At 35.4% G+C, this 24,592-nt stretch overlaps 1 protein-coding gene across 2 annotated transcripts in view; it reads right to left on the reverse strand.

Moving 5' to 3' along the window:
- The window catches only part of NDC80 (NDC80 kinetochore complex component), a 62,229-nt gene that overhangs the window by 31,521 nt on the left and 6,116 nt on the right, over positions 1–24,592 (reverse strand). The window contains exons 6-12 of one of the 2 annotated variants that reach the window (XM_042911044.1): positions 24,454–24,556; positions 14,925–15,014; positions 12,041–12,134; positions 10,723–10,829; positions 9,840–9,984; positions 7,017–7,222; positions 1,457–1,609 (exon numbers count right to left, since the gene is read on the reverse strand). In XM_042911044.1, the coding sequence (XP_042766978.1) occupies positions 1,457–1,609; positions 7,017–7,222; positions 9,840–9,984; positions 10,723–10,829; positions 12,041–12,134; positions 14,925–15,014; positions 24,454–24,556 (898 nt within the window). The remainder of the gene's footprint in view (positions 1–1,456; positions 1,610–7,016; positions 7,223–9,839; positions 9,985–10,722; positions 10,830–12,040; positions 12,135–14,924; positions 15,015–24,453; positions 24,557–24,592) is intronic. The other variant, XM_042911045.1, reaches the window with a different exon arrangement.

A 24,592-nucleotide genomic window follows, 5' to 3' on the forward strand; every position in this document is an offset into this window, starting at 1 on the left:
AACTGAAATCATTAAGTTAAAATGAATTTAATATAAAACTACTTCTTTTAAAGTGTATAGTTTAGTGGCATTTAGTACAATGTTGTGTAATCACACCGCCTCTTGTTCCAAATCATCTTCATCACCAAAAGAAAATTTTATGTTACTATGTTTTTAGTAGGTCTTTTGAAGTTATTAATTGCGGAGTTTTAATTTTGGCTGCTCTTTTTCTTTGAAAGATGCAATGCCTTTTTAATCTAAGAACTTTTCTCCAAATATTATTTGTGACGGTTGGGTTGCACCTTCTGGATGCTATTTCTATTTCTATTGTTCTATTATTATGTAAAACTATGTCCAAAGATCACAGAAAAACTTTCCCCTTTTCCAAGAATATGCATTCTTTTTGTATTGGGTAATCCTTCCTATACTGATTTGATGCAGGTTTTATTTTCTTGCAGCAGTGTCTGTCTACCTGCCTACCCAGCTATTGCTTGAGAAACAATTCAGTAAAAGATTAAATGTTTACTGGGTGGATTTTTCTATTGAAAATGAGTCTGACTTTATTTAATCACAGTCTGTTCACTAAATAAACTGTGATCATTGGGAAAGTAGGAACTGTATCTTTCTGGGTGTTTCATCTCTAGCACCTAGCTGGTATGGAACTTAATATGTACTCAATAAATAATGTATTGAATGAATGATTCTCAAGGGAAAAATGCATAGCTTTATACTCTGATATTCTTTATTCAAAAACTAAGTATTTTGAAAGTTGACATTTCTGTGGGGGCTACTAAAATACTAATATCTGTGAATAACTAAGAAGTTGCAATAGAACGATTTAAAAATTTTCTTCTCCAAATTACATCCTTGGACATATTTAAAAATTAGGTGCACACTTTTCATTATTGACTACTGGTGTTACTTAATGTCCTGTTATATTTCATGCCTTCATGTGTGTCCTTGTACCTGAAACTCTTTCCCACAGACCATCCCAATAAATACCTCATCTTTTAAGACTTCATTCCAGGTTCACCATTTCTGTAGAAACTTTTCTTTCTCTTTAATTCTGGCAAGAATTGATCAATACCATATCTTGTAAACGTTTCTAATAAAGTACATATATAGCAATTATTTATTTATATCTGCCTCTATTGGGACAAGTATCAATTTAAGATTAAGAGTCAGGTAATTTTTCTCTTTATAACCCTGGTGTGTATTTTAAATGTAATCAAAGTTTCTATCAGATAGTTGAATTGATAAAGTAGGTAGAGAGGCTTTGTAATTCAAAGAGAAAAGTAGAATAGATTTCTAACTATCAAAAAGATGGAAGATAAAAGGTTTTAGTGTTTTATTTCCATGCTCTGACCTCAGTCATGAACAGGCTGATGTTTAAACTATTAGTTATAAATAAATAAACATCAATCATATCATTTAAAAATCTTTTGAAGATTAATTAATTAATCTCATGATTACTTACATAAACTTGAGCTCTGTATTTGACAAGGCAGTTGGCACCAGCTTCAGGATTAAACTTAATTTCAAAGTCATAACCTTTGGAATTTTCAGCACCCTTAGGAATAAGTTTTAATTTTCTGGCCAACTTGTGATACTCAGATAATTGTGTTTCAATCTGTAAGAACACCAAAATAAATGTTAAAGTAAACCAAATAGCCCTATTCCATATGGTTTTCAACTGGCATCTGCAATTTTACACAAAAATTATATGTATTTTTTTTAGTTTTGTAATTTGGTATATAAGAATGAAAGATATTATTCACAACCTGTAGGGTAATTTAAAAACTATAATTAGTAAGCAATATCCTACTGTTCTTTCTTATCTGTTCTTATCTTACTGTTCTTCCTAATGTTCTTCTCATTTCCAAATAGCTCGGAACAAGAATCCATATCTAGGTATAAACTAAAATTTACTTTTTAAAGTGCCAGGCAGAGAAATCATGAAAACAACACAAACTTTAGATTTATCTTTCAAAAAAAAATTTTTTTACATTTATTTATTTACTTTTGAGAGACAGAGACAGAGCACAAGTGGGGGATGGGCAGAGACAGAAGGAGACACAGAATCCGAAGCAGGCTCCAGGCTCTGAGCTGTCAGCACAGAGCCTGACGTGGGGCTCGAACTCACAAACCGTGAGATCATGACCTGAGCCAAAGTTGGATGCTCAACTGACTAAGCCACCCAGGCGCCCCTGGATTTATCAATTTAAAAAGTAAACATTTCTTTTTTTGTTTTTTTTTTTAAATTTATTTTTGAGAGACAGAGAGAGGGCACGAGCCGGGGAGGGGTGGAGAGAGAGGGAAAAACAGGATGCGAAGCAGGCTCCAGGCTCTGAGCTGTCAGCACAGAGCCTGATGTGGGGCTTGAACCCATGAACAATGAGATGGCCCGAGCCAAAGTCGGATGCTTAACCAACTGACTGAGCCACCCAGGAGCCCCTAAAAAATAAAACATTTCATTTATCTAAAATAAGTGAAATGTAATCATTTAAGTCTCAAATGTTATTTTAACAGAAATATTTTATTTTTAAAAAAATGTTTATTTGAAAGAGAGAGAGAGAGAGAATGAGAGGGGTAGGGGCAAAGAGAGAGGGAGAGAGAGAATCCCAAGCAGGTTTGCACCCCTTAACAAAAATATTTTAGTAAAACAATTCCATATTACCTGGTCTCTATCCCTTCCTTCAGGGCTCTGTTCAAATTACATTATCAGAAAGGCTTTTGCTCAAATGTAGCCCCCCAAATTTCTTAATCCTCTTACTTTATTTTTATTCATAGCACTTTTTATTTTTTAATATTTGTTTATCATTTTTGACAGAGAGAGAGACAGAGACAGAGCATGAGTGGGGCAAGGGCAGAGAGAGACACACAGAATCTGAAGCAGGCTCCAGGCTCTGAGCTGTCAGCACAGAGCTTGATGTGGGGCTTGAACTCACGGACTGTGAGATCATGACCGCAGCCAAAGTCAGATGCTTAACTGACTGAGCCACCCAGACGCCCCTATTCATAGCACTTATTACTACCTGACATATTTATTCACTTTCATTGTGAGCTCAATGAAAGCAGCTGCATCCCCTTAGGACCTAGAAGAGTACTTGGCATTTAGGAGATATATATTACATTTAAGATTTCTTACTAATGAATCAGGAAATAATTTAAACTACTCCAATTTGTAATACGGTAGCTCTCTAGGGAGTACTAAGATATGTAGCTCTATTTGTCTTTATACTAAATGGTTTTAGAGATAGTTGCTTCTGTTCTTCACTAACATTTTATTTATCTAAATGAAAACAGCTTTCACAAGCCCATGCACTTCATCACGTCTTATTGCAGGGAGAGTAAATGTGTGGCACATTTATTCTTTCTACAGCCAATTAAGACAGTGAAAACTGATAACACCTTTTCCTGATGAGCAGATGCAGGCTCAGTGTCTATCTCAACATAGATCCAGAAGGCTACTACCAGCCAGAGATGGCATGCGGAATAAAAATAAGTTCAGAAAAAAAAGATGATGGATAAATGTTTACATTGAGCTGTTACATTCTGCTATCATTCTTTAATCTCTCTCTTAGTACCCTAAGGTTTTCTGGTCTATGGCCTACTCTGGCCCTCATTAGATCATTGCTTACCTATTTCCTAAATAATATTCTTCTTTAAAAAAAAAAAAAAATTCTTCTTTTATCCTGATCTTCCAAATAAACAGTATTTATACAGCTAATTTTAGCTAGCTAAACTTAAGAGTTCACCTGGTCCAGAGATTCATAACCTCCCCTTTCCCACATAGTGCTTGAGAGAAAAAATATATTCGTTAATGTATGTTGAAGGAACTCATTTCAGATTCACTGATGTGGTCCAACAACACCTCACTTTATTAATAAGGAAACTGAGGCTATGAGAGGTTAGATAACAGGTTGAGGTCACACAGGTATGCAATGGCAAATCCAGGGTTAAAATATAAGTTTACCAAATTCTAGGTTCAAAGACTTCTGGGATCACCACTATAGTCTACTTCTTATAAATGTCTATGCTTCTCCTTGACACACAGGACAGAGATTCTGTAGAGGATAAGGAGGATGAGAGAGTACAGATAGGCAAGGCAAAACAAAAATATGGTGAAATAGGGCTATAAAAGGAGACAATGTTTACTGCTCATGCTGAACTGTCCATTCCACATTAAAAATTACATATGTAGGTGTGTAAAATACAGATTTTTAAAAATGTAAAATAGTTAAAACCTGACAAAGAAACTATTGTATTATGCCTATAATGATAACATACTTTATAAGGTGACCAGGATTAAAAACTAGTATTGTCTTGTTGGGCAAAAACAGCTGCTTTCTTTGAACTACTTTTTTTTTATTTTAACAATAGCAGTAAATATATGTAAGAAATAATGTACTAAGGAGAGTGTTTGAAGTAGTAGAAGAGAAAACCTCATTACTTTTGGAACAAAACAGAGATTAAATTTTTCTCAGTGAAATATAAATTTTAGTACTATAACTACTGTATAGATATAGATAAACAAATATTAGGGTAGACAACTTCAAACCAAAATTTAATTTTGAAACTCTGTAGTCTGTTTTTTTCCATTAAAAAAAAAAAAGAGAGAGAGAGAGAGGGGTGCCTGGGTGGCTAGGTCAGTTAAGTGTCTGACTCTTCATTCTGGCTCAGGTCATGATCTTGAGGTTCATGAGTTTGAGCCCTGTGTTGGGCTCTGTGCTGACAGTGCAGAGCCTGCTTAGGATTCTCTCTCTCCCTCTCTCTGTGCTCCTCCCTGGCTCGTGCTTTCTCTCTCCCAAAATAAATAAACTTAGACAGAGAGAGAGAGAGAGAGAGAGAGGGCTTAGAAAGACATGTTTTACTACCTTTTCTTAAAAAAGAGCCTTACCTTACGTATTTTTTTCTTAGGAATGTAATAGTGTATATAGCAAAAAAGATCACTTTGGAATTATTTGATAGGAAAACATTTGGTCCCTAGACAACTTGTTAACTTATTGTTTTAGAATACATTGGTGTCATGTCCATAAATTATGCTGAACCACTAAGAAAAAGTTCACGTCTATTGAGAGTTACATTAAAAAGTAAGAGAGGGGCACCTGGGTGGCTCAGTCAGTTAAGTATCCGACTTCAGCTCAGGTCATGATCTCGGAGTCCATGGGTTCAAGCCCTGCATTGGGCTCTGTACTGATAGCTCAGAGCCTGGAGTCTGCTTCAGATTCTGGGTCTCCCTCTCTCTCTGCCCCTCCCCTGCTCACATTCTATCTCTCTTACTCTCAATAATAAAAAAACATTAAAAAAAAGTAAGAAAAATAGTGCATAGCTAAGCAAGGCAGAAGTATGGAACATTTATAAGGGACTGCCAACAAAAATAAGGACAGACTTTAATTATTATCTAGAAATTCATATGGTCAATGAGCCCACTTTTTCAACATTGTTGGCTAAAAGGATAATGTACTACCTACAAAACTGAAATAAAGTCAAATAATTTGGTTGTGGTAAAGTTCGAGAGTGACTGCCGTTACTGAATCTGACAGAAATGTTTAAATCCTGTTATTGCATTTGACACTGTTAATTCCTTCCTGACTCTTCCTTTCTCAGCTTCTATCTTCTTGACCTCTCTGGCTAGTCCTCAGTCTCTTTTAGGCTTCTCTTAAGGGAACTTCGTCCTTCAAGATGCTGGTGCTCCCTTCTTCCTATGTATTTTTCCTTGGTGAATTCATCTACCCTTATGGCTTCAATCACAATACATACTGAGTTTTACGTAATCTACATTGCAAACCTACATTATTTTATCCTGAGGTTCAGATACATAATAGATTAGTAGATATTTTCACTTGCACACCCCATGGACATAACAGGTCAGCATACCATTTCCATTCCTGACTGGCAACTTCTATTTCAGAGTGAGTTTTACTATTGCTTGTCCCATTGCTCAAGCCAGACACTATGAATGTATCCCTTTTCTTTCATCGAGTCTTATTTACTCTACCTAAGTAGTCAGAATCCACCTACTTCTTTGAATCTCCACTAATACACTCTAAATTCAGCTCATAACTTCTCACCACATTGCTGCCAAAGATCCTTATCTGTTTTGCTCCCTTCCAATCCATTTTTCACATGACCAAAAACAAGATCTTTCTGAAATATAGTTATCTGTTTAAAAATCTTAAGGGCTTTTTGGAACTTCTAGGATACAGTCCAAACTTTTAAATAAGAAAAGAATCTTTATCATCTAGTCTATACTTTTTCTCTTGAGTCTTTATCTGTTGCTACGTGTCCCTATCCCTTGTTATTAACCTGCAGCCATATGAAAAGATTCTGATGCCAGAGGCCATCATGCTGTTTGCTGACTCCCCTAACCTTGCCAAGATAACTCTTCCTTATACTTCCCAATTCAGTTCAGGTGTTATCTCCAGCAGAGAGCGCAACATGGGCTTGAACTCATGAACTGTGAGATCATGACCTGAGTTGAAGTCAGATACTTAACTGAATGAGCCACTTAGGCACCCTCAAGGAAGCCTTTCTAAAAATCACCTCATACATCTCCCCACACCACACACACTACATCTGGGTTAGGCATACTATATGCTTCCTCAGTACCCCATGCAAACGGGGTCTGATCTCATGGTAGAAAAATATTGACTAGATTGGAAGTTTCTCAAGGGGAGAGTGGAGTCTGGCTTCTTCTAAGCCCAGCTTCTTCTAAGTGGCACACAACAGGTGTTAAATAAATGTTTGAATAGTAAATAAGTAAAGGAAGAATGGACTCACATTGAATGAAAGGCACAAGGTTTATGAAAATTATTTTCATGGCTTTAGAGACTTTTATTTCTTGGTTCACTGCTAAAAAACATAGTTAACTTAAATCTGACTGAAAGAAATTGGGGTGACATTTAGTAAAATGTCAATGCAAAAAGTTTTACCTTTTTAGCCAATCTATTCTACCCACTCAGTTTTTCTTAACAGGGATAGGTCTTTACAAACTGTCAGCTCTGAGTTGCCACTCTGAAAATGGTATGACATACCGCCTCTTTGCCTCTTGCATATTTTAGCTCTTCATTCCACAATTGCTGTTGTTCAGCCTCCAGGTCTTTGGTTAATTTATTAATAGTCTGCTGCAGTTCATTCCTTTCATGATTTATTCTCTCAATGTCTGCAACTGAGTACTTCTGGTTATCAACAATATTCTGTAGGCGAGTATTCTCCTGTTTCATTGTCTCATATTCTAGTTCTGCATTGAAAAAGAATTTGTTAAGTTCTTTCAATTCATACAAAGAAATTGATGCCATTATTTAATAGAGTTGATTAAGATTTCTAAATTTCCAAGTTATGTATATATATATTTTCTCTTCTCTTTGGGGGGGGATAATTCTATTTGATCTCACTTTGTTAATAACATTCCTGAAAGATGGTACAATTAAAGTTTTATGTTAGGAACATATTTCCCTATTGGCTTGCTATGATTTTCAGAAAGTGCTATATGAAAAAAATATGGCCCCACACATAATGATTAAGATTGAGAATTACTACACTTAAGAGGGATAGACTGCTGGTATTCAATTCAAATGCTTTTAATACTCCTGTATGATTCTCTTCAGTAAGTCAGAAAACCCACCAGTTTTTCACAAACAACAACAAAAAAATTTGTATTTAAATACATCACTTTATTCTTGTTTCACTGACATTTTCAGTAGTTTTATCAGATATTAAGTAACTATAATGGTTAAGTTCTTGCTTTGTCTATTTACCAAAATTTGTAACAAAAAATGACTATATTGTACTAAGACAAAATGGTACTTACAAACAGGAAATGATCATGAAAGAGAAAGAAGTTTTCAAACTTAAAATATTTGGGGTTATACAGAATAGTGTTTTCTAACCTTTTGTTATTCATAGCTTATAAAGAATATGATAGTACTTTTAAGCAGTCTGGGATAGGTGGATGAGGAAGTTCACGACCAAAGGGGCCACGAGAATCACCCCAAAGGCTGACAGGATCAAGATCTTGGCTTTGTTATAACTCAGTTGTAGCACTATACTTGGAAAGCTCCAATCTGAGCTCAAAATAAATTAATAGCTGGTTTAAGTAAAATTTGTTATATTTATCACAGGAATCTGCACAAAAAATCCACAATGTACATTATCCATACAGTTTAAATAGGTCTCTTTCATTCTTGGCCACAAATGACTTTAAATAATCAATAAAGTTAAAATACTCAGAATAAAAACATTTTAGATTAAGTTATCAAATTATCTCAAACTAAGTCAATCTGGAATGGTAAATGATTGCTAAAGTATCTCTCTCACCTCTTCAGCTTGTAATTATTGGAAAAAAATTCTCACAAGTAGAAAGTATGAAAATTGTCTTAATTAAATACCAATGAGGAAGACAGAGTATTAATATTATAAATTATTGATTTAATTACAAATATTGCTGTAATAAAAAATTAGTCTATGGCTTCTTGTCATCACAGAGAACAAACATTAGGGACCAAGTGTAAATTATTTAGAGTTGGTTTAGAGCAAATCTAATATATGTAATTAGAGTTTGGAAAAAAATAAACTGATTAAACAAATACCCCAGATAAATATTATCCTTGACTTGACAGATGGTCAATATTCCATAGACTAAGAAATAAATCAAATATCCTAAGGACTAGCTACACAAATCCTATGTGGGAAAGACACAGCCTGTAAAATCCTACAAGAATAAAACTGAAGCAGGCAAACACCTGGAAAAAATAGCACAGTAGGTCCACAGAGTTATTCATTTGGTAAAGTGCCATCCAATGGCTCTGCCGTTTATGGATACCTTTCTTTGCTCTCCTTCTGGCACTACAGAACTATCAATCAATTCATGTGTCACAGTATTATTAGAGTTTTATGACTGATATGTGCTTATGAAAACAAAGTTAGGAACACACAAGGATATAAACAAACGTTCTTTAGTTGGGCTCTTCCTTACAGAGAATTATAGTAGTTCCATCTTTTCATCTTACTTTGCAATCAGCTTAAGCTGCCAAGTAGCTTAGGAGGCAGTGATGGATCATAAGATAATTGTAGTAGACTGAAGCCAGCAAAGATTAAAGAATCTGGTTTACTAATTACAAGGTGGAATAGAATAAATATTTATATCAGGTAGTATATGTTCTTAAGTTAGGTCCCTCTTTGCTTCAAAAAAATCAGACACCTGAAAACACGTTAGAAGGTATAGTAGGTTGACTAATTAATGGCCACCCAAAGTTATGTAGTCCAAATCCCTGGAATTTATAAACATTTCCTTATTTGGAAAAGGGGTTTTGCAGGTATAATTACATTAAGTATTTTGAGATGAGATTACCCTGGATTATCTAGTGGGTCCTAAATGCCATCACAAATGTCCGTAAAAGATAGAGGCTGAGAGAAATTAACATAAAGAGAAGAGGAGAGACAGATACACAGAAGAGGCAATGTGAGGATGAAGAAGAGACTGGAGTGACATGGCCAAAAGTTCAGGAATGCCAAGAACAACAGAAGCTGGAAGAGATGAGGAATGAATTCTCCCCTAGAGTCCTTGGAGGAAGCTTAGCCATGCTAAATTTTGGACTTCTAGCCTTTAGAATTGTGAGCCAAAAAATTTCTATTGTTCTAGTCCACCAAATTTGTGTTTTGTTTTTTTTTTTTTTTTATAGCAGCCTCAGAAAACTAATACATGTAGAAGGCACTGAAAACTTGGTAGCCTGCTATAGCCACTCACCATTAAAGGAAAAAAGATATGGATGACAAAGCTCTCTCTGCATGTGATAAACCCCAGGAAGTCCACATTCCAGTCTGAATGTCTTCTTTTAGCATTCATTGGTTGTACTTACCTACTCTAGATATTTCTTCATCAAGACCATTCAATTTCTGGTCAAGAATGGCTGAATGAGACTCCAAATTGCTCATGTATGCCTGATATTTTTGAACATCTGCTTGTAAGGAAGTTTTCAGTTTTCTCAATGACTCTAGACGATTCTTTAAAAGAAAAGAACATATTATTCTTATTGATAACCATTCCATACTTTAAAGTGACACAATATTATTTAAATTCATCTTAGAGAAAAGTATATTACATTTTCCTTTCACTTTTAGAGGAAGTCAAAAGAACTAAAAGGAAACTTTGGCATTCCTACCTAATTAAGATGTACTTTTCAGGAAGTCAGTTTGGGATACAAAAAGTCAAGGGCCAGGATGAAGGAGCACAAACATTTAAAATCTGGTATTTTACAGAATAGTCTAGATAGTTCAATAATATAATACACAAAATAAAATTAGATATCTGGATATTATCATTTAGCTTTTAGAAAACCCTAAGAATATAATATATTATATAAACCCACTTAACACCATTCCCTTTTCATTAACTACATAATTCAGGCTTCTTGTAAATAGTGTTCCCTAGAGGTGTGTAACATGGGGACCTTGTTCAAAAGATCTTTTTGGTCTTATGTAAGTAGGTTAGACTCTTTCATCATATTGTGAACACCATTAGCACAAGACTGATCAATCACAAGGGAAAACAAAGCTCTAGAGACACCAAACATGTTTTCATGGGGAGTTCTGTCCAATGTAAAAAAAAATTAACTTTTAAGAAGCTTATTTTGCTATTTATTTATATCTTAGGGAAAGAAATAGCTGGCACTCTCTAAGGAAATCCAAAAATCCAAAAGAGCTAAGTATATAAGCCCACTGATAATAAGCATGTTTACTAACCGGTTCTTTTTCTCTTTCTTGTTCCAATCTTGCAATCTGTTCATTCAATGCTTTGTTTTTTGCTGCTAATGATTCCAGCTTGGAAGCATCTACATTAAATAAATCCTCTGGAGAGAAAACCCCAAAACTTAGTGAGATCTCAATTCTGTCTAGAAACATTTTCCCCCAGGTTTTCACCACTGGTTTCTCCCTCACTTCCTTCTAGACTGGTCAAAATACTACCAGTGAAGGATATACTACCCTCTAAAATAGCAAACCTTTCCCTTTACTACACTGTCTATTCCCTTACCTTGCTTTATTTTTCTTCATAGTACTTGCCACCCTTTGGTTTACAGTTATTTGATTATCATCTCTGTTAGAGGTAGCCTCATAGAGCAGGGATTTTCTCTTATTCATGACTGTATTCTCAGTGCCTAAATGGTGGCTTGCCCAATGTAGGCATATAATAAATACCGTTTGAATAAATGAATACTATTAATTGGCTTAACTAATTATAAAAAAAACCCCAAAAACTTCACTAGATGCTTTTTATATTAGATCACTGTGAATTTTCCTCTTTTAAAATGAAACATCATTTACCTTGGTCCCTTTCTTATGTTGGACAAGTTGAAGTTGTCCTGTTACTTCAGCAAGATACATCCCATGGCAACATAAGGGAAATGCTTTCAACTTTTCTGCCAGTAGTGGCAAGGTGATATTCTCCTGTTTGGATTGATTCCATTGGATTCCACTGATTCCATTAAATTTATCTATTTTACCCACAGTTCTACTATTTTATATACAAGACTATGTCAATAAAAGGAAAGAAATGTAAAAGAATACCTCTGGAACATTTTAGAGTTAGCTAGTATATACTGAATGTCACTAGATTATCACTGAGTGGAAAAATAAAGAATTTTTTTCTTTGGAAATATAATGGCCCATTAATTTTAATTACTCAAACAGTAAAGCAAGAATATTATAGGGATATCACAGGAATAACATTTGGTGATTACCTTCTGTGTTCCTGGTAGTGTGTTTGATACTTTATGTACACAGCCACCTAATCTTGCAAAACTTTGTTAGAGAGGTTAATTAATTTGTTAAGGTCACATAGGCAGGAAGGGGTTTTGCCTCAGGTCTGACTCTAACATCAGCATTCTTTCAGCTTAACTAGCTTTTCTCCATCAAAGAAACAATGAAGACAAAAATCAGTAGGCATCCAAACAAATTTAGAATAGCTCATCTAAACACTGGGTGTGGTTAAATAAGCTATAGCTCCATGAATAGAGTTTAATACATGACTAAAAGCATGCACACTAGGAATGAGAACACTTACTCAGCTTTGACTGCAACTCTGTGTTCATCTCTTCAAAGCTGTCGGCACCAGTCATGAAACTCTCATAGCATTTTATGGTGTAGTCCAAAAACAACTGATTGGGTTAAGCAGATTTTAGAAAAAGCCATTATTCTCTATTTAGTGTGTTCCATTTTTCTAAGTGGGAATTTAAAGTTGAATTAAAAAAAGAAAGGTCAAGACTACTAAGTAGTTATATGAACTCCTATAAATGAGACACAAACCTAGGATATATAATTATGTTACACAGACTTGCTTAGTCTGCTGTTTCTAATGTGAATGAGAATGAAAAGAACACTTAAATTTGGATAATGGTGATTTTTAGTAAAGAAACCACACCTTCAGAATTTTGAGGTCAAATAAGGAAGCTTATTAATAAACGTAATTCAGGGGTGCCTGGGTGACTCAGTTGGATAAGCCTCCGATTTCGGCTCAGGTCATGATCTCATGGTTTGTGGGTTAGAGGTCTGCGTCAGGTTCTGTGCTGACAGCTCAGAGCCTGGAATGGAGTCTGCTTTGGATTCTGTGCCTCCCTCTCTCTCTGCCCCTCCCCCCCTTCTTGCTCTGTCTCTTTCTCAAAAAAAAAAAAAAAACATTAAAAAAAAATAAATTCAACATAAAATGCACATTTATCTTTAGGGGTAGATCATCCCTATGAATGAACCTTATGAAAAAGGTAAATGAATTGATGATCACCTAGGTACAATCAAACTGACAATGTCTAGCTGTGAAAATCAGAATGAAGGCTATAAATACACTGTTACTTCAGTCTCAAAAGTGGCATGGTTAGTAGAGATCTAAACAGTAGAGTACTAGAATCCTTAATATTTATCCAAAAGAAAGTAACACTACAGTTTGTAGTTATGTGGTGCTTTGGTCACTTTGAAGATGCATACTTTGTTAGGAGGTGAGGATGGCTGATCAGAATTTTCCAAAGCCTACATGAAAGAAATATCCCTCAAGACAAACCAATTCCCTTTGCGTGGATTCTCTAATTAAGCAACCTTCATATTATTTGGTTGATATAGAAAGGATACCCTGAATAGCATTCTTCTAACTGGAAAGGTATACCACTAATGATAAATTAATACATTTTCATTCTCTTTCAGATCAGTCTCTTATGAATTTGGTGACAATGAATCAGTTTCTTTAAGCTTGGTCAATTTTGATTTTGCAGATTAAAAAAACAAATTGAATTTCTGCAGTCAAATGCTCTGCCAGTAACAAACTGAGTTTCTGGATCTACAAAGCTGAGGCAAAGAATCTGGTGAAACTAGATATTTTGATAACCCTCTTTAATTAAAAAATAGCACTTTATAATTTCCAAAGTGCTGCTTTGTATATTGTCATCTGAAATAATAGCTAAAAGAGTGAAAATACCTTTTACTGGTTTAACCTTTAGGATAAATATACAAAAATTAATATTTAATAAATGCTGTAATTATATTTGGCTTGAAAACTGAGGTACAACTAAATGTAGTGCAGTACACATATTGCAACATGGGAGGAAAATTCTCTCAAGTAGGATCAAAGGCTTTCTAACTGTTTCACCAGCAGGGGTCATTGCTGAACCAGTAAAAGGCAGGGTTACTCTGTGTTTAAAAAAACCCCAAAACAAAAAAACTCAGATACCTCTTTGAACTATTTCCCAGGTAGAAATAAAAGATGAAACTGAAGTTCTTGCCACTTTCAAGTCAAATGCTCAAAGAGCGTAGGTTAGAATTAGAAACAGAAAATAGTTTTTCTTCTTAGGGACCTGCATGGTGATCTTTTACATGTACTAGGGCACATTAATGTTTAATTTCAATATTATAAACTATTCCTTGGAGTTGGTATTTGCTCCATTTACACACGTAAATTTGCTTATTTTAGGAAACAGGGTGGGGTTAGTTACATAGTTTCGGTTCCAATAAAGTATGGTTTGGGAACCAATTTTGGCCACCTGTTTACTTTTATCTCAACCCCTTTTTGAAGTGATAACTCAGATCTAAGTGGCAATATGGTTAACTAAAAAGGCCAAAACAAAACAAAAAACCTACAATGTAATATTTTAAGACTCAAAGATTATGCTTTGTATTGGCAAAGAATTATATTAGACTTATGTTGTCAGTAATGATATCTTCATTCTAAAACATAAAGAAATATTACATCTATACATAAAATAATGTTATGATTTACTTCTAATTTCATTGCATTTTTAACTTAGTTAACATTTCAATTTCCTTTTTTTTTTTTTTTAATACTTATTTTTGAGAGAGAGAGAGAGAGAGAGAGAGAGAGAAAGAGAGTGAGTGTGCACTCAAGCATGAGCCAGGAAGAGGCAAAGAGAGGGAGACAGAGGATCCGAAGCAGGCTCTGTGCTGAAGCCCCAATGCAGTGCTTGAACTCACGAACCATGAGATCATGACCTGAGCCGAAGTCTGATGCTTTACTAACTCAGCCACCCAAGAGCCCCAACATTTGAAATTTCTATGCCTACTTAGTTTTAGAAATTACAATGTGATTCCAAGAGTAAATCTATTAATATTTGTTTGCTTATTATTTATTTATAAATGTTTGTTTATTTTTGAGAGAGAGAGAGAGCACATAAGAAAATGAGGGGCAGAGAGAGGGAGAGGGAGACAGGATCCAAAGTGGGTTCTGTGGAGATCCAATGTGGGGCTCACACTCATGAACCATGAGATCATAACCTAAGCCTAAGTTGAATGGTTAACCGACTGAGTCACTCAGGCACCCCTCTATTAACATAAAAAAAAAAAATCAGTTTTAGAAGTTTTTCAGGAAGCAAAAAGACAACTTATACAAAAGACTAATTTCAATAGTGACACAGTTAATAATACCAAGATAACTCTCAAGTTTGTGGTACCTTATTATGCATAATTCCATCTTCAGTTTCTTCTCCCCAAGGCTGTCCATCATCAAATAATGGTGAGCTTTCTTTCATGGCAGTATGTAACTGATAAGTACACAAGCAACATATTTAAGTTGATAAAGGTTAAGAGAAAAACACATAGTTTTCATGTTTTGACAAATTTGTTTTAGTGTCATTTTTAGAAGGATTTAAATTACTGCATGAATGAAAGTCTCTTGAGACGTTATTTTATTGAGCCTTAAAATATAATCCTTTTGATATTTTAGTAACTAAATCCATTAGGATTAAAAAAGGATGGATTCCACATTTAGTTCTATAAAATATGCTGATCTTTATGCTGCTATTAATCCACTGAAAGCATATACACACATTTTAATGCAACTCTGAGAATCTAAAAAAAACTTGCCAAAGGTGAACCAGAAAGATTATGAATTCAAGTTTGGTGCTTACATATCAACAACAGACTCCTTTGGTATGTATAAATCTGAACTTCAGATTGATTATAATAGAAAATCTTTAGAAACACAATTGTTAAAGCTTGAAAATGAAAAATAGAGAACACATTATAGCAAAATATTCAGGTATTTATAATTGATAAGCTAAAAAGAAAATGGCTAAAAATTTTTAAGGCAAAGAAATTCCATTTTGGAACACGTGTTTTTATATTTTTTGTTTTCTGAGAGAGAGAGAAAGAGAGAGCAAACGAGTGGGAAATGGCAGAGGGAGAGAGAGAATCTTAAGCAGGCTCCACGCCCAGTGCACAGCCAATTGTGGGGCTGGATACCACGACCCTGAGATTATTACCTGAGCTAAAATAGAGTCAGATGCTTAACCAACTGAGACATCCAGGTTCCCCTATAAGTTGTTTTAAAAATATAACCTTCCAAACATGAAAAATACTCTAGAAAACATAAGTGAATTTGCTATAAAATATAAAGATATAAATGTGTATCTAGTATAATGCACACTAAGCTTCTAAGAAAAGGACTATGCATTAGGAATGTAAAAGAATGTGGTTTCTGCTAAAAATATTTCATTAACTTTTCTTATCCTAGGACTTACACACCAGATTCCTGAGCGAGAATATTGTTCTTAGCCCAGAGCTGCTTGCTGTATCTACACCTTTCCTATTCCAAAGGCACTCATAAGACTTTTTGTATATCTAAGATGGATGTAGGTGAGCTCTATCAACTCATCCTTTACTTCTTCCTTTGACAAGGTCTCAAGTGACAATCAGATTTGACTAAATCTGAAAGACACGTATAGCAGAGCCCAAGATTAAGAACAGAATCTTCTACCTTGTCGTTGGGGTAGATAAAGAAAGTGTTGTCATGTCAAAAGTCCACGTGAATATTGTTGATACTCTGCAAAGTTCAAAAAGACCCTTATACAGGGACAAACGACTCTGCCCAGGCAGGGGAGTTAATCACTGCTCGGTTGTAGCTCCTAGCCCCATCTGACCAGAAAGCCTAGCTGGGACACCTGAAAAGCTGTTTGGCTCAGAAACACTTAGAATTAAGAGCCTGGAAGGCAGAACTGATCATGCACAGAGGAAGCTGGTGACCTCATTTGGACAGAAAACTTGGGGCATGGGTTGGCTTAAGTGAAGACCACAAAGAGCCTTTGGGGTCTGTTCTTCTGCTCTGCTCAGGCAGGGGAACTTATTCACGACCCCACCCATTGCTAGTGTAGCTTCTGGCCCTGGCCAACCTGAAAGCCTAGCTGGAGCACCTACATAATAACTGCCCAGCTCAGGAGCATGTGAAGAGAGCTTGGCTGGGGCTTTGTTCATTTGCAGAGCCAAGCCAGCAAACCTAGTCTGGCCAAAGGTTTGCCTGATTAGCTACCCAAGAAGAATCCTGCTGGCCTTGGGGTCTGTTCTGCCTCCTTCTTCTACTCTGGTAGGGAATCTAATCCACAGCCCTGCCCACTGATGACTACAGCCTCCAACCCTCCTAACCAGAGCTCATGGAAATCTCAGTAGCCCACAAAGCCAAATACAGCCTCTGGTCCCACCTAACCAGAAAACCTAACCAGAGCACCTAGGAGTATATTTAGCTCACCCTGTAACTCTGATTACAGTGGCACTGGAGTAGAGAATCTGACTGGTTGTCCTACCATCTGCTGGGATGGTGGCCTGTTAGGCCAGGGAACTTAGAGCATAGTGCTGCCTAGTTTGATCCCCAAACAAGAGTCTTTCCAATCCTGGGGTATGTATATGCCCCCCTCCCCCCCTTCCTAGGCATGGAATCTAAGTTGCTGTCTTGTCCAATGCTTTTTACACTCTTCAGCCCACCTGACCAGGAAACCTAATAAGAGGATATGTGAGGCTGTGTAGCCCATCCTACAGCCCTACTGACAGTGACACTTGAAGAGACAGCATAGCTCATGGCCTTCCTTGTATGTAGACAAAAATCAGTGGTAGCCTCTTCTGTCCAGGGATTTCAGCACATACTTATACCATTGGTTTCAGATCCCAAACAAGCCATGGAGGCTTTGGGGCTATTCTCCTGCCCCACCAAAGCAGGGAAGCTAATTTTTAGCACTGCCTACAGCTGAGTACAGTAGCTGGTCCCAACTATCTAGGAAGCCTGACCAGAAAATTGTGGAGCCTACCCTATAGCTCCACTTGGACAGGGAACCAAGCCAGCAGTCCTCTCTAACTGTTCTCAGACAGCAGCACTTCCCTCTCTCCCCTATCCTCAGAGCATGGACAGTGACCTTTCCCAAAAACAGACCTTGATACAAATCCCACGTTTATAAGGACACATCTAAAAACCCAATCTGAGCTGACTGGTAAAGAACTGTCTCTGCCAAAGAGATCCTCTCAAGTGTGGAAGAAGAGACCACTTACTCAAATGTGCAAGTACCATCACAAGGAATCAAGGATCATGAAAAATAAGGTAAACATAGCACTACCAAAGGAAATGAATAAAACTCCAATAACTGACCCTAAAGAAATGGAGATCTATGAACTAACTCAGAATAATCCTCTCAAAGTGGATTAGTAAACTATAAGAACACAGAGCCAACTAAACAAAATTAGAAAAATGATACAAGAGGGGCGCCTGGGTGACTCAGTCAGTTAAGTGTCCAAATCTTGGTTTTGCCTTGGGTCATGATCTTGTGGTTCATGGGTTTGAACTCTGTGTTGGGCTCTGCATTGACAGCATGGAGCCTGATTGGGATTCTCTCTTTCCTTCTTTCTGTCCCTCCCCTGCACTCTCTCTCAAAATAAATAAACATTTTTTTTTTTTTTTAAAGAAAAACATGTGGGGCGCCTGGGTGGCTCAGTCGGTTCAGCATGCGACTTCAGCTCAGGTCATGATCTCACAGTCCGTGAGTTTGAGCCCTGCGTGAGGCCTTGTGCTGACAGCTCAGAGCTTGGAGCCCGCTTCAGATTCTGTGTCTCCCCCTCTCTCTCTCTCTCTCTGTCCCTACCCTGCTCGTGCTCTGTCTCAAGGATAAATAAACATTAAAAAAATAAATAAAGAAAAACATTCAAGAACAAAACAAAAAATTCAACAAAGAAACAAAAACTATAAAAAAAATTAAACAAATGATAGCTGAAAAAAAAAAAAACAACTTATCTAAAGAATTAAATAGAGTTTCAAAATCAGAGTTGACCATGCAGAAGAATCAGTGGGCTAGAAGACAGAACATTTGAAATTATCCAGTAAGAGAAGCAGAAAGGAAAAAGAATGAAAAAACAGTGAAGAAAGACTATGGGACTTATGGGTCATCATCAAATGATACAGTATCTGCATTATGGGAATCTCAAAAGGAGAAGAGAAAGAGAAAGGGACAGAAAGTATATTTATTTTTATTAAAAAACCATTTTTTTAAACTTTATTTTCAGAGAGGTGGAGACAATGTGAGTGGGAGAGGGGCAGAGAGACAGAGGGAGAAAGAGAGAGAATCTCAAGCAGGTTCTGCACTGTCAGCAGAGAGCCCAATGTGGGGCTTGAACTCAAGAACTGTGAGATCGTGACCAAAGATGAAATCAAAAGTCAGATGCTTAACTAACTGAGCCACCCAGATGCCCCATCAAAAAATATATTTAAAGCAATAAGAGGTGAAAACTTTCCAAACCTGGGAAGAGAAATGGACATCCAGATCCATGAAGTTCAAAAGACCCCAAATAGGTTGAACCCAAACTGGGCTATGTTGAAACATATATTGAAAGGAAAAAAAAGGTCAACCCCAAATACATTATCTGGCAAAACTGTCCGTCAGAAATGAAGGAGAGATATAGGCTTTCCAAAACAAAAGCTAAGGGAGTTCACCACCACAAGATCTGCCTTACAAGAAATGCTAAAGGGAGTTCTTCGAGTGGAAGCAACAAAATGCTAATCAACATTGTAAAAACATATGAAGGTAGTGTAAAACTCACTGGTAATGATAAACATACAAAGTCTAGTTTTCTAATATGGTACTGTGTAATTAATTTACAACTCTAGTTTAATAGCTAAAAAACAAATGTGTTAAAAAGAACCATAACTAAAATAATCTGTTATCGGAAACACAATATAAAAAGTATGTAAACTGTAACATCGATAACCTAAAATGTAAAAAGAGAAGTGAAAGTGTAAAGTTTATGAAGTTATTGAAATTATCACTTTAAAATAGAATGGTATAGTTTTAAAGATGTTTTATGTAAGCCTTATGATAACCACAAGGAAACAACACAAAGTAGATACATAAAAAATGATAAAGTCAAAGCACGCTGATACCAAAGATCATCAAAGTGCAAAAGAAGATAGTAGAATAAAGACCAAGCAGAACAACAGACCTACAAAACAGTCAGAAAACAATTAAAGAAATGGCAATAGGTCCTTACCTACCAATAATTACTTTAATATTTGTTTATTTTATTTTATTTCATTTTTAATATTTTTGAGAGACAGAGAGAGAGAGAGAGAGACATAGTGTGAGCAGGGGAGGGTCAAAGAGAGAGGGGACACAGAATCTGAAGCAGGCTTTAGGCTCTGAGCTGTCAGCACAGAGCCTGATGTGGGGCTTGAACTCACGAACCATGAGATCATGACCTGAGCCAAAGTTGGACCCTCAACTGAGTGAGCCACCCAGGCACCCTCCGTCAATAATTACTTTAAATGTAAATGGATTAAACTTTCCAACCAAAATACACAGAATGACTGAATGGACAAAAAATAAGATTCAAAAATATGCTGCCTACAAGAGACTCAATTTAGTTTTAAAGACACAGACTGAGAGTGAAGGGATGAAAAAAGATATACCAGACAAAATAGACTTTAAAGTAAAAATGGCAAGAAGAGACAGTGAAAGTCATTATATAATGACAAAAAGGTCAATTCACTAAGAAGATAAAACATTGGCCCCTGGTAGGCTCTGTGCTGACAGTGTGGAATCTGCTTGGGATTCTCTCCCTCCCTCCCTCTCTGCCCCCACCCCAACTTGTGCACTCCCTCTCTCTCTCTCTCAAAATAAATAAATAAACATTATAAAAAAGATAAAACATTTGTAAATATTTATGCAAACAACATTGGAGCACCTAAATATATAAAGCAAATTCTATCAGAACTAAAAGGAGAAATAACAGCAACACAACAGTTGGAGACTTTAATACTACACTCTTAACAATGGAGAGATAATCCAGACAGAATAAATAAATAGCAGTTTGAAAACTCTACAGACCAAGTGGGACTCAACAGACACTTACAGAACATTCTATCCAACAATAGCAAAATATACATTCTTCTCATGAGTACAAGGAAAATTTTCTAGGAGAGAATATGCTACATTACAAAACAAGTCTTAGTATGATCAAGTATCATACCAAGTATCTTCTCTAAATATGAAACTAGAAATCAACAACAAGAGGAAAACTGGAAAAGTCATGAATACATGGAGGTTAAACGTCACTCTCCTGAACAACCAATCTATCAAAGAAGAAATTAAAGGGGAAATGAAAAAGTATCCTGAGACAAATGAAAATGGAAACACAGCATACCAAACTTATGGGATGTAGCAAAAGCAATTTTTAGAGGGAAGTTTACAGCTATATAAGCATATATCAAGAAAACAGAAAGATCGCAAATAAAGAACCTAACTTTATACACCTCAAGGAAGTAGAAAGAACAGAGCAAAATAAATTCAAAGTTAGGAGAAAAGAATCAATAGAGTAGAAACAAAGAAAATTGAGAACAAGAAAACAATAGAAAAGATTACTAATACTGAGCTGGTTCTTTGAAAAGATAAACAAAATCAACAAACCTTTAAGCTAGACTAACCAAAGAAAAAAGAGATGAATACCTAAACCAACAAAATTATAAATAAAAGAGGAGACACTAATACTGGTACCACAGAAATACAATGGATCATAAAAGGCTACTGTGAACAACGTATGGCAAAAAAATTAACAACATAGAAGACAGATAAATTCTTGGAATCTTACAACCTACCAAGACTGAATCAGGAAGGAGAATATCTGAACAGGAAAACAGATCAATTATTAGATTGAATCAGGACTCTAAAATCTCCCAATGAAGAAAAGTCCAAGTCCAGATGAATTCACTGGTGAAATTTACCAAACATTTAAAGAATTAATGCAAATCCTTAGAATCCTTTGAATGATAGGGAATAATCCCAAAGTTATTCTTTAAGGTCAGCATAACCCTGATACCAAAGACAGATGAGGACACTATAAGAAAACAGGCCAATATCCCTGCTGAATATAGATGCAAAATTCTCAATAAAACATTAACGAATTTGGCAGTACATTAAAAGGATCTCACCATCATCAAGTATGATTTATTGCAGCATGCAAGGATGGTTCAGCATGCATGAATCAATAAATGTGATATAACTCATTAATAGAATGAATGAAAAAAATCATAATTTCAGCAAACGGAGAGGCAGCATTTGACAAAATTTAACATCTGTTCATGATAAAAACTCAGCAAATTAGTTATAGAAGAATTGTACCTCAACATAATAAAGGGCATATATGAAAAGCCCACAGCTAACATCATACTCAATGGTAAAAGGTTGAAAGTTTTTCCTCTAAGTTCAGAAACAAGACAAAGGTGCCCACTCTCAACCACGCCTATTCAACTTAGTACTGGAAGTTCTAGCCAAGAAAATAAAACAAGAAATAAAACGCATTAGAATTGAAAAGGAATAAGTAAAATTATCACTATTTATAGATGACATGATTTTATATATAGAAAATCCTAAAGACTCCATAAAGAACTGTTAGACCTAACCAATGAATTCAGTAGTGTTGCAGGACATAGTATTAAAATATAAAAGTCAGTAGCAGTTCCAAATACTAATGGCAAATTATCTGAAAAAGAAAGAAAACTACACCATTGACAATACTATCAGAGCAATGAAATAATTAGGACTGAATTTAAATAACAACGTGAAAGACCTCTATGTTGAAAACTATAGGACATTGATGAAAGAAATTGAAGACACAAATAAATGGAAAGATAATCCTGTGTTCATGGACTGGAAAAATTAATATTGTTAAAATGTCCATACTACCCAAAGCCATCTATAATCTATAGACCAATGCAATCCCTTTCAAAATTCCGATGACATTTTTTTTTTTTTAATTGGGGTAGAGAAACAATTCTAAAATTTATATAGAAGCACAGAAGACCACAAATACCCAGAGCAATCCTAAGAACAATGTGGGAGACATTATACTCTTTCAATTTCAAGCTATCTTATAAAGATATTTACAATACAATGAAATTAAAAACACAATAGAGAAAAAAGTAGAATTTTTTTTTTTTTTTTTTTTTTCAAATCAGAGACTAAAGGAGCCATCCTAAGTCTGGCTAAATTTCTAGGATTCTTAACTGGGAAAGATTAGAACAAGAGGCCTATGATCTCTCATTGATTCTAACATTGTTATAGTGTTCAATTCTACCACCTCAAGCAAACCAAGATAGGAAGGAGGGGATTTCAACCTATATAACACACTTGGAGGCATCTCGAGGGGTCTCTTTCCAACAGAAGCCAATACAGGTACTCCATGAGCTCCTGCATCACTGTGGAAATGCTATCTCCCAATCACATAAGAATGATATAAGCTGCTTAGTCAAACAAGGGTAAAGTGTTCTTCTGACAATACAAGGATTTGGTGGTGGGAACAGAGAGGTAGCTATCCACTGCCCATGGATATCACTGAGAAGAGACAAACTGAATGCACAAATGTTATATATAAAGTTCAGTAAAATGTGAGTTGTATTAATGGGCTATAGTATTGGATTTCTACTCCTATCTTGACAATGGTGGTGCTGCAAGTACTGAGATGTCTTCCGGGTCAAAATCCATCCATGTAGTGCCTGCCTGTATTTTGTTAAGGGATTGCCAATAGCCAAGAGAATGCCAGGGGGACAGTATTAGTTTTATGGATTCCAAGCACTAAGAAGGACAGGAAACTCAGAAACTATAAAAGAAGAGACTGAATTAGACTAGATAAAATTTTACATTTCTCAACAGTCAAAATACAGTAAATAAATCAAAAGAAAAAAAAGGAAAAAAATAATTGCACCATATCCATAAGAGTTAATTTCCCCAATTTGATTGTTTTTGATGTACAAAATGGTGCTCCTACAAATCAGTAAGAAAATAGAAAAATGGCAAAACACAGGCAGTTGTAATAAATGTGAAAAATGTTCAAGTTGAAAACAAAAATTGCAAATACGAAAAGATGATGTTTTTGCTTGTCATGTGTTCATTAAAAATATTGATAAGCTAACATATAAAGCGTTTAATATATAAAGGTTCAAATTAATAGCAGAAGCAAAAAAATGAAATATAAAATAGGCCAAAAAAGCACACACACAAAATATCAATGACAAACCATACAAAAACATAATTGCTTTAATAATATATATATTAAACAAGCTTTTTTTCTTTCACCTCTCAAATGGTAAAGATTTTAAAATAATGATGTGTACAGAGTGGGAAAATGCATATGCTCACACATTGTTGAGGAGCTTTTAACTGGTGCAAGTTTTCTGAAGGGGAATTTGTCAGTATATATCCAAAGTTAAAAAAAAAAACACATTAAATTGTGCAGCAAAAATCCATCTTTAAAACTACAGTCGAACAAAATTTTTAAATTGTTGTCTCTGAGTTGTGGGGATTATGGGTACATTACTTTCTGTGTATGCTTTTCTGTATTTTCCAAAATTTTTTGCAATGAATATGGATTTCAATTAAAAAAAGAGAAAAGCAAATTATGTATATAATGGAGGAAATAATTTCCTACTAACTTTTTTTAAAAAGCTTTAAAACCTTGTGAAAATGATCTTCTTGCCAATGTGTTACTTCCTTCCTCTCACCTCTGGAAGCAATTTATTAACAGTTTGAAGAACTTAAAATCAAATGTGCTTTGAAAAATTAAAACTGATGCAGACTGTGACATAACTAGCAAAAGAAAGACTGAAAGAGAAATAACACTACCTTGAGGGGAAAAAAAAATCTTTTCTACATATACATTTTAAAATGAAAAATCAAATACCTTGATGCAGTCTATTAGCCAAACCAAAGCTGCCACAATGTGCGGCCATGTATGAGGGGCCCCCACTGTATACATGGAGCTTTTGGATAATGCAAAAGGATACCTATGAAAAATTGGGAAAAAAAATAAGCTAACAATG

This window comes from Panthera leo, chromosome D3 (genome assembly GCF_018350215.1).
Source record: "Panthera leo isolate Ple1 chromosome D3, P.leo_Ple1_pat1.1, whole genome shotgun sequence".
NCBI lineage: Eukaryota > Metazoa > Chordata > Mammalia > Carnivora > Felidae > Panthera > Panthera leo.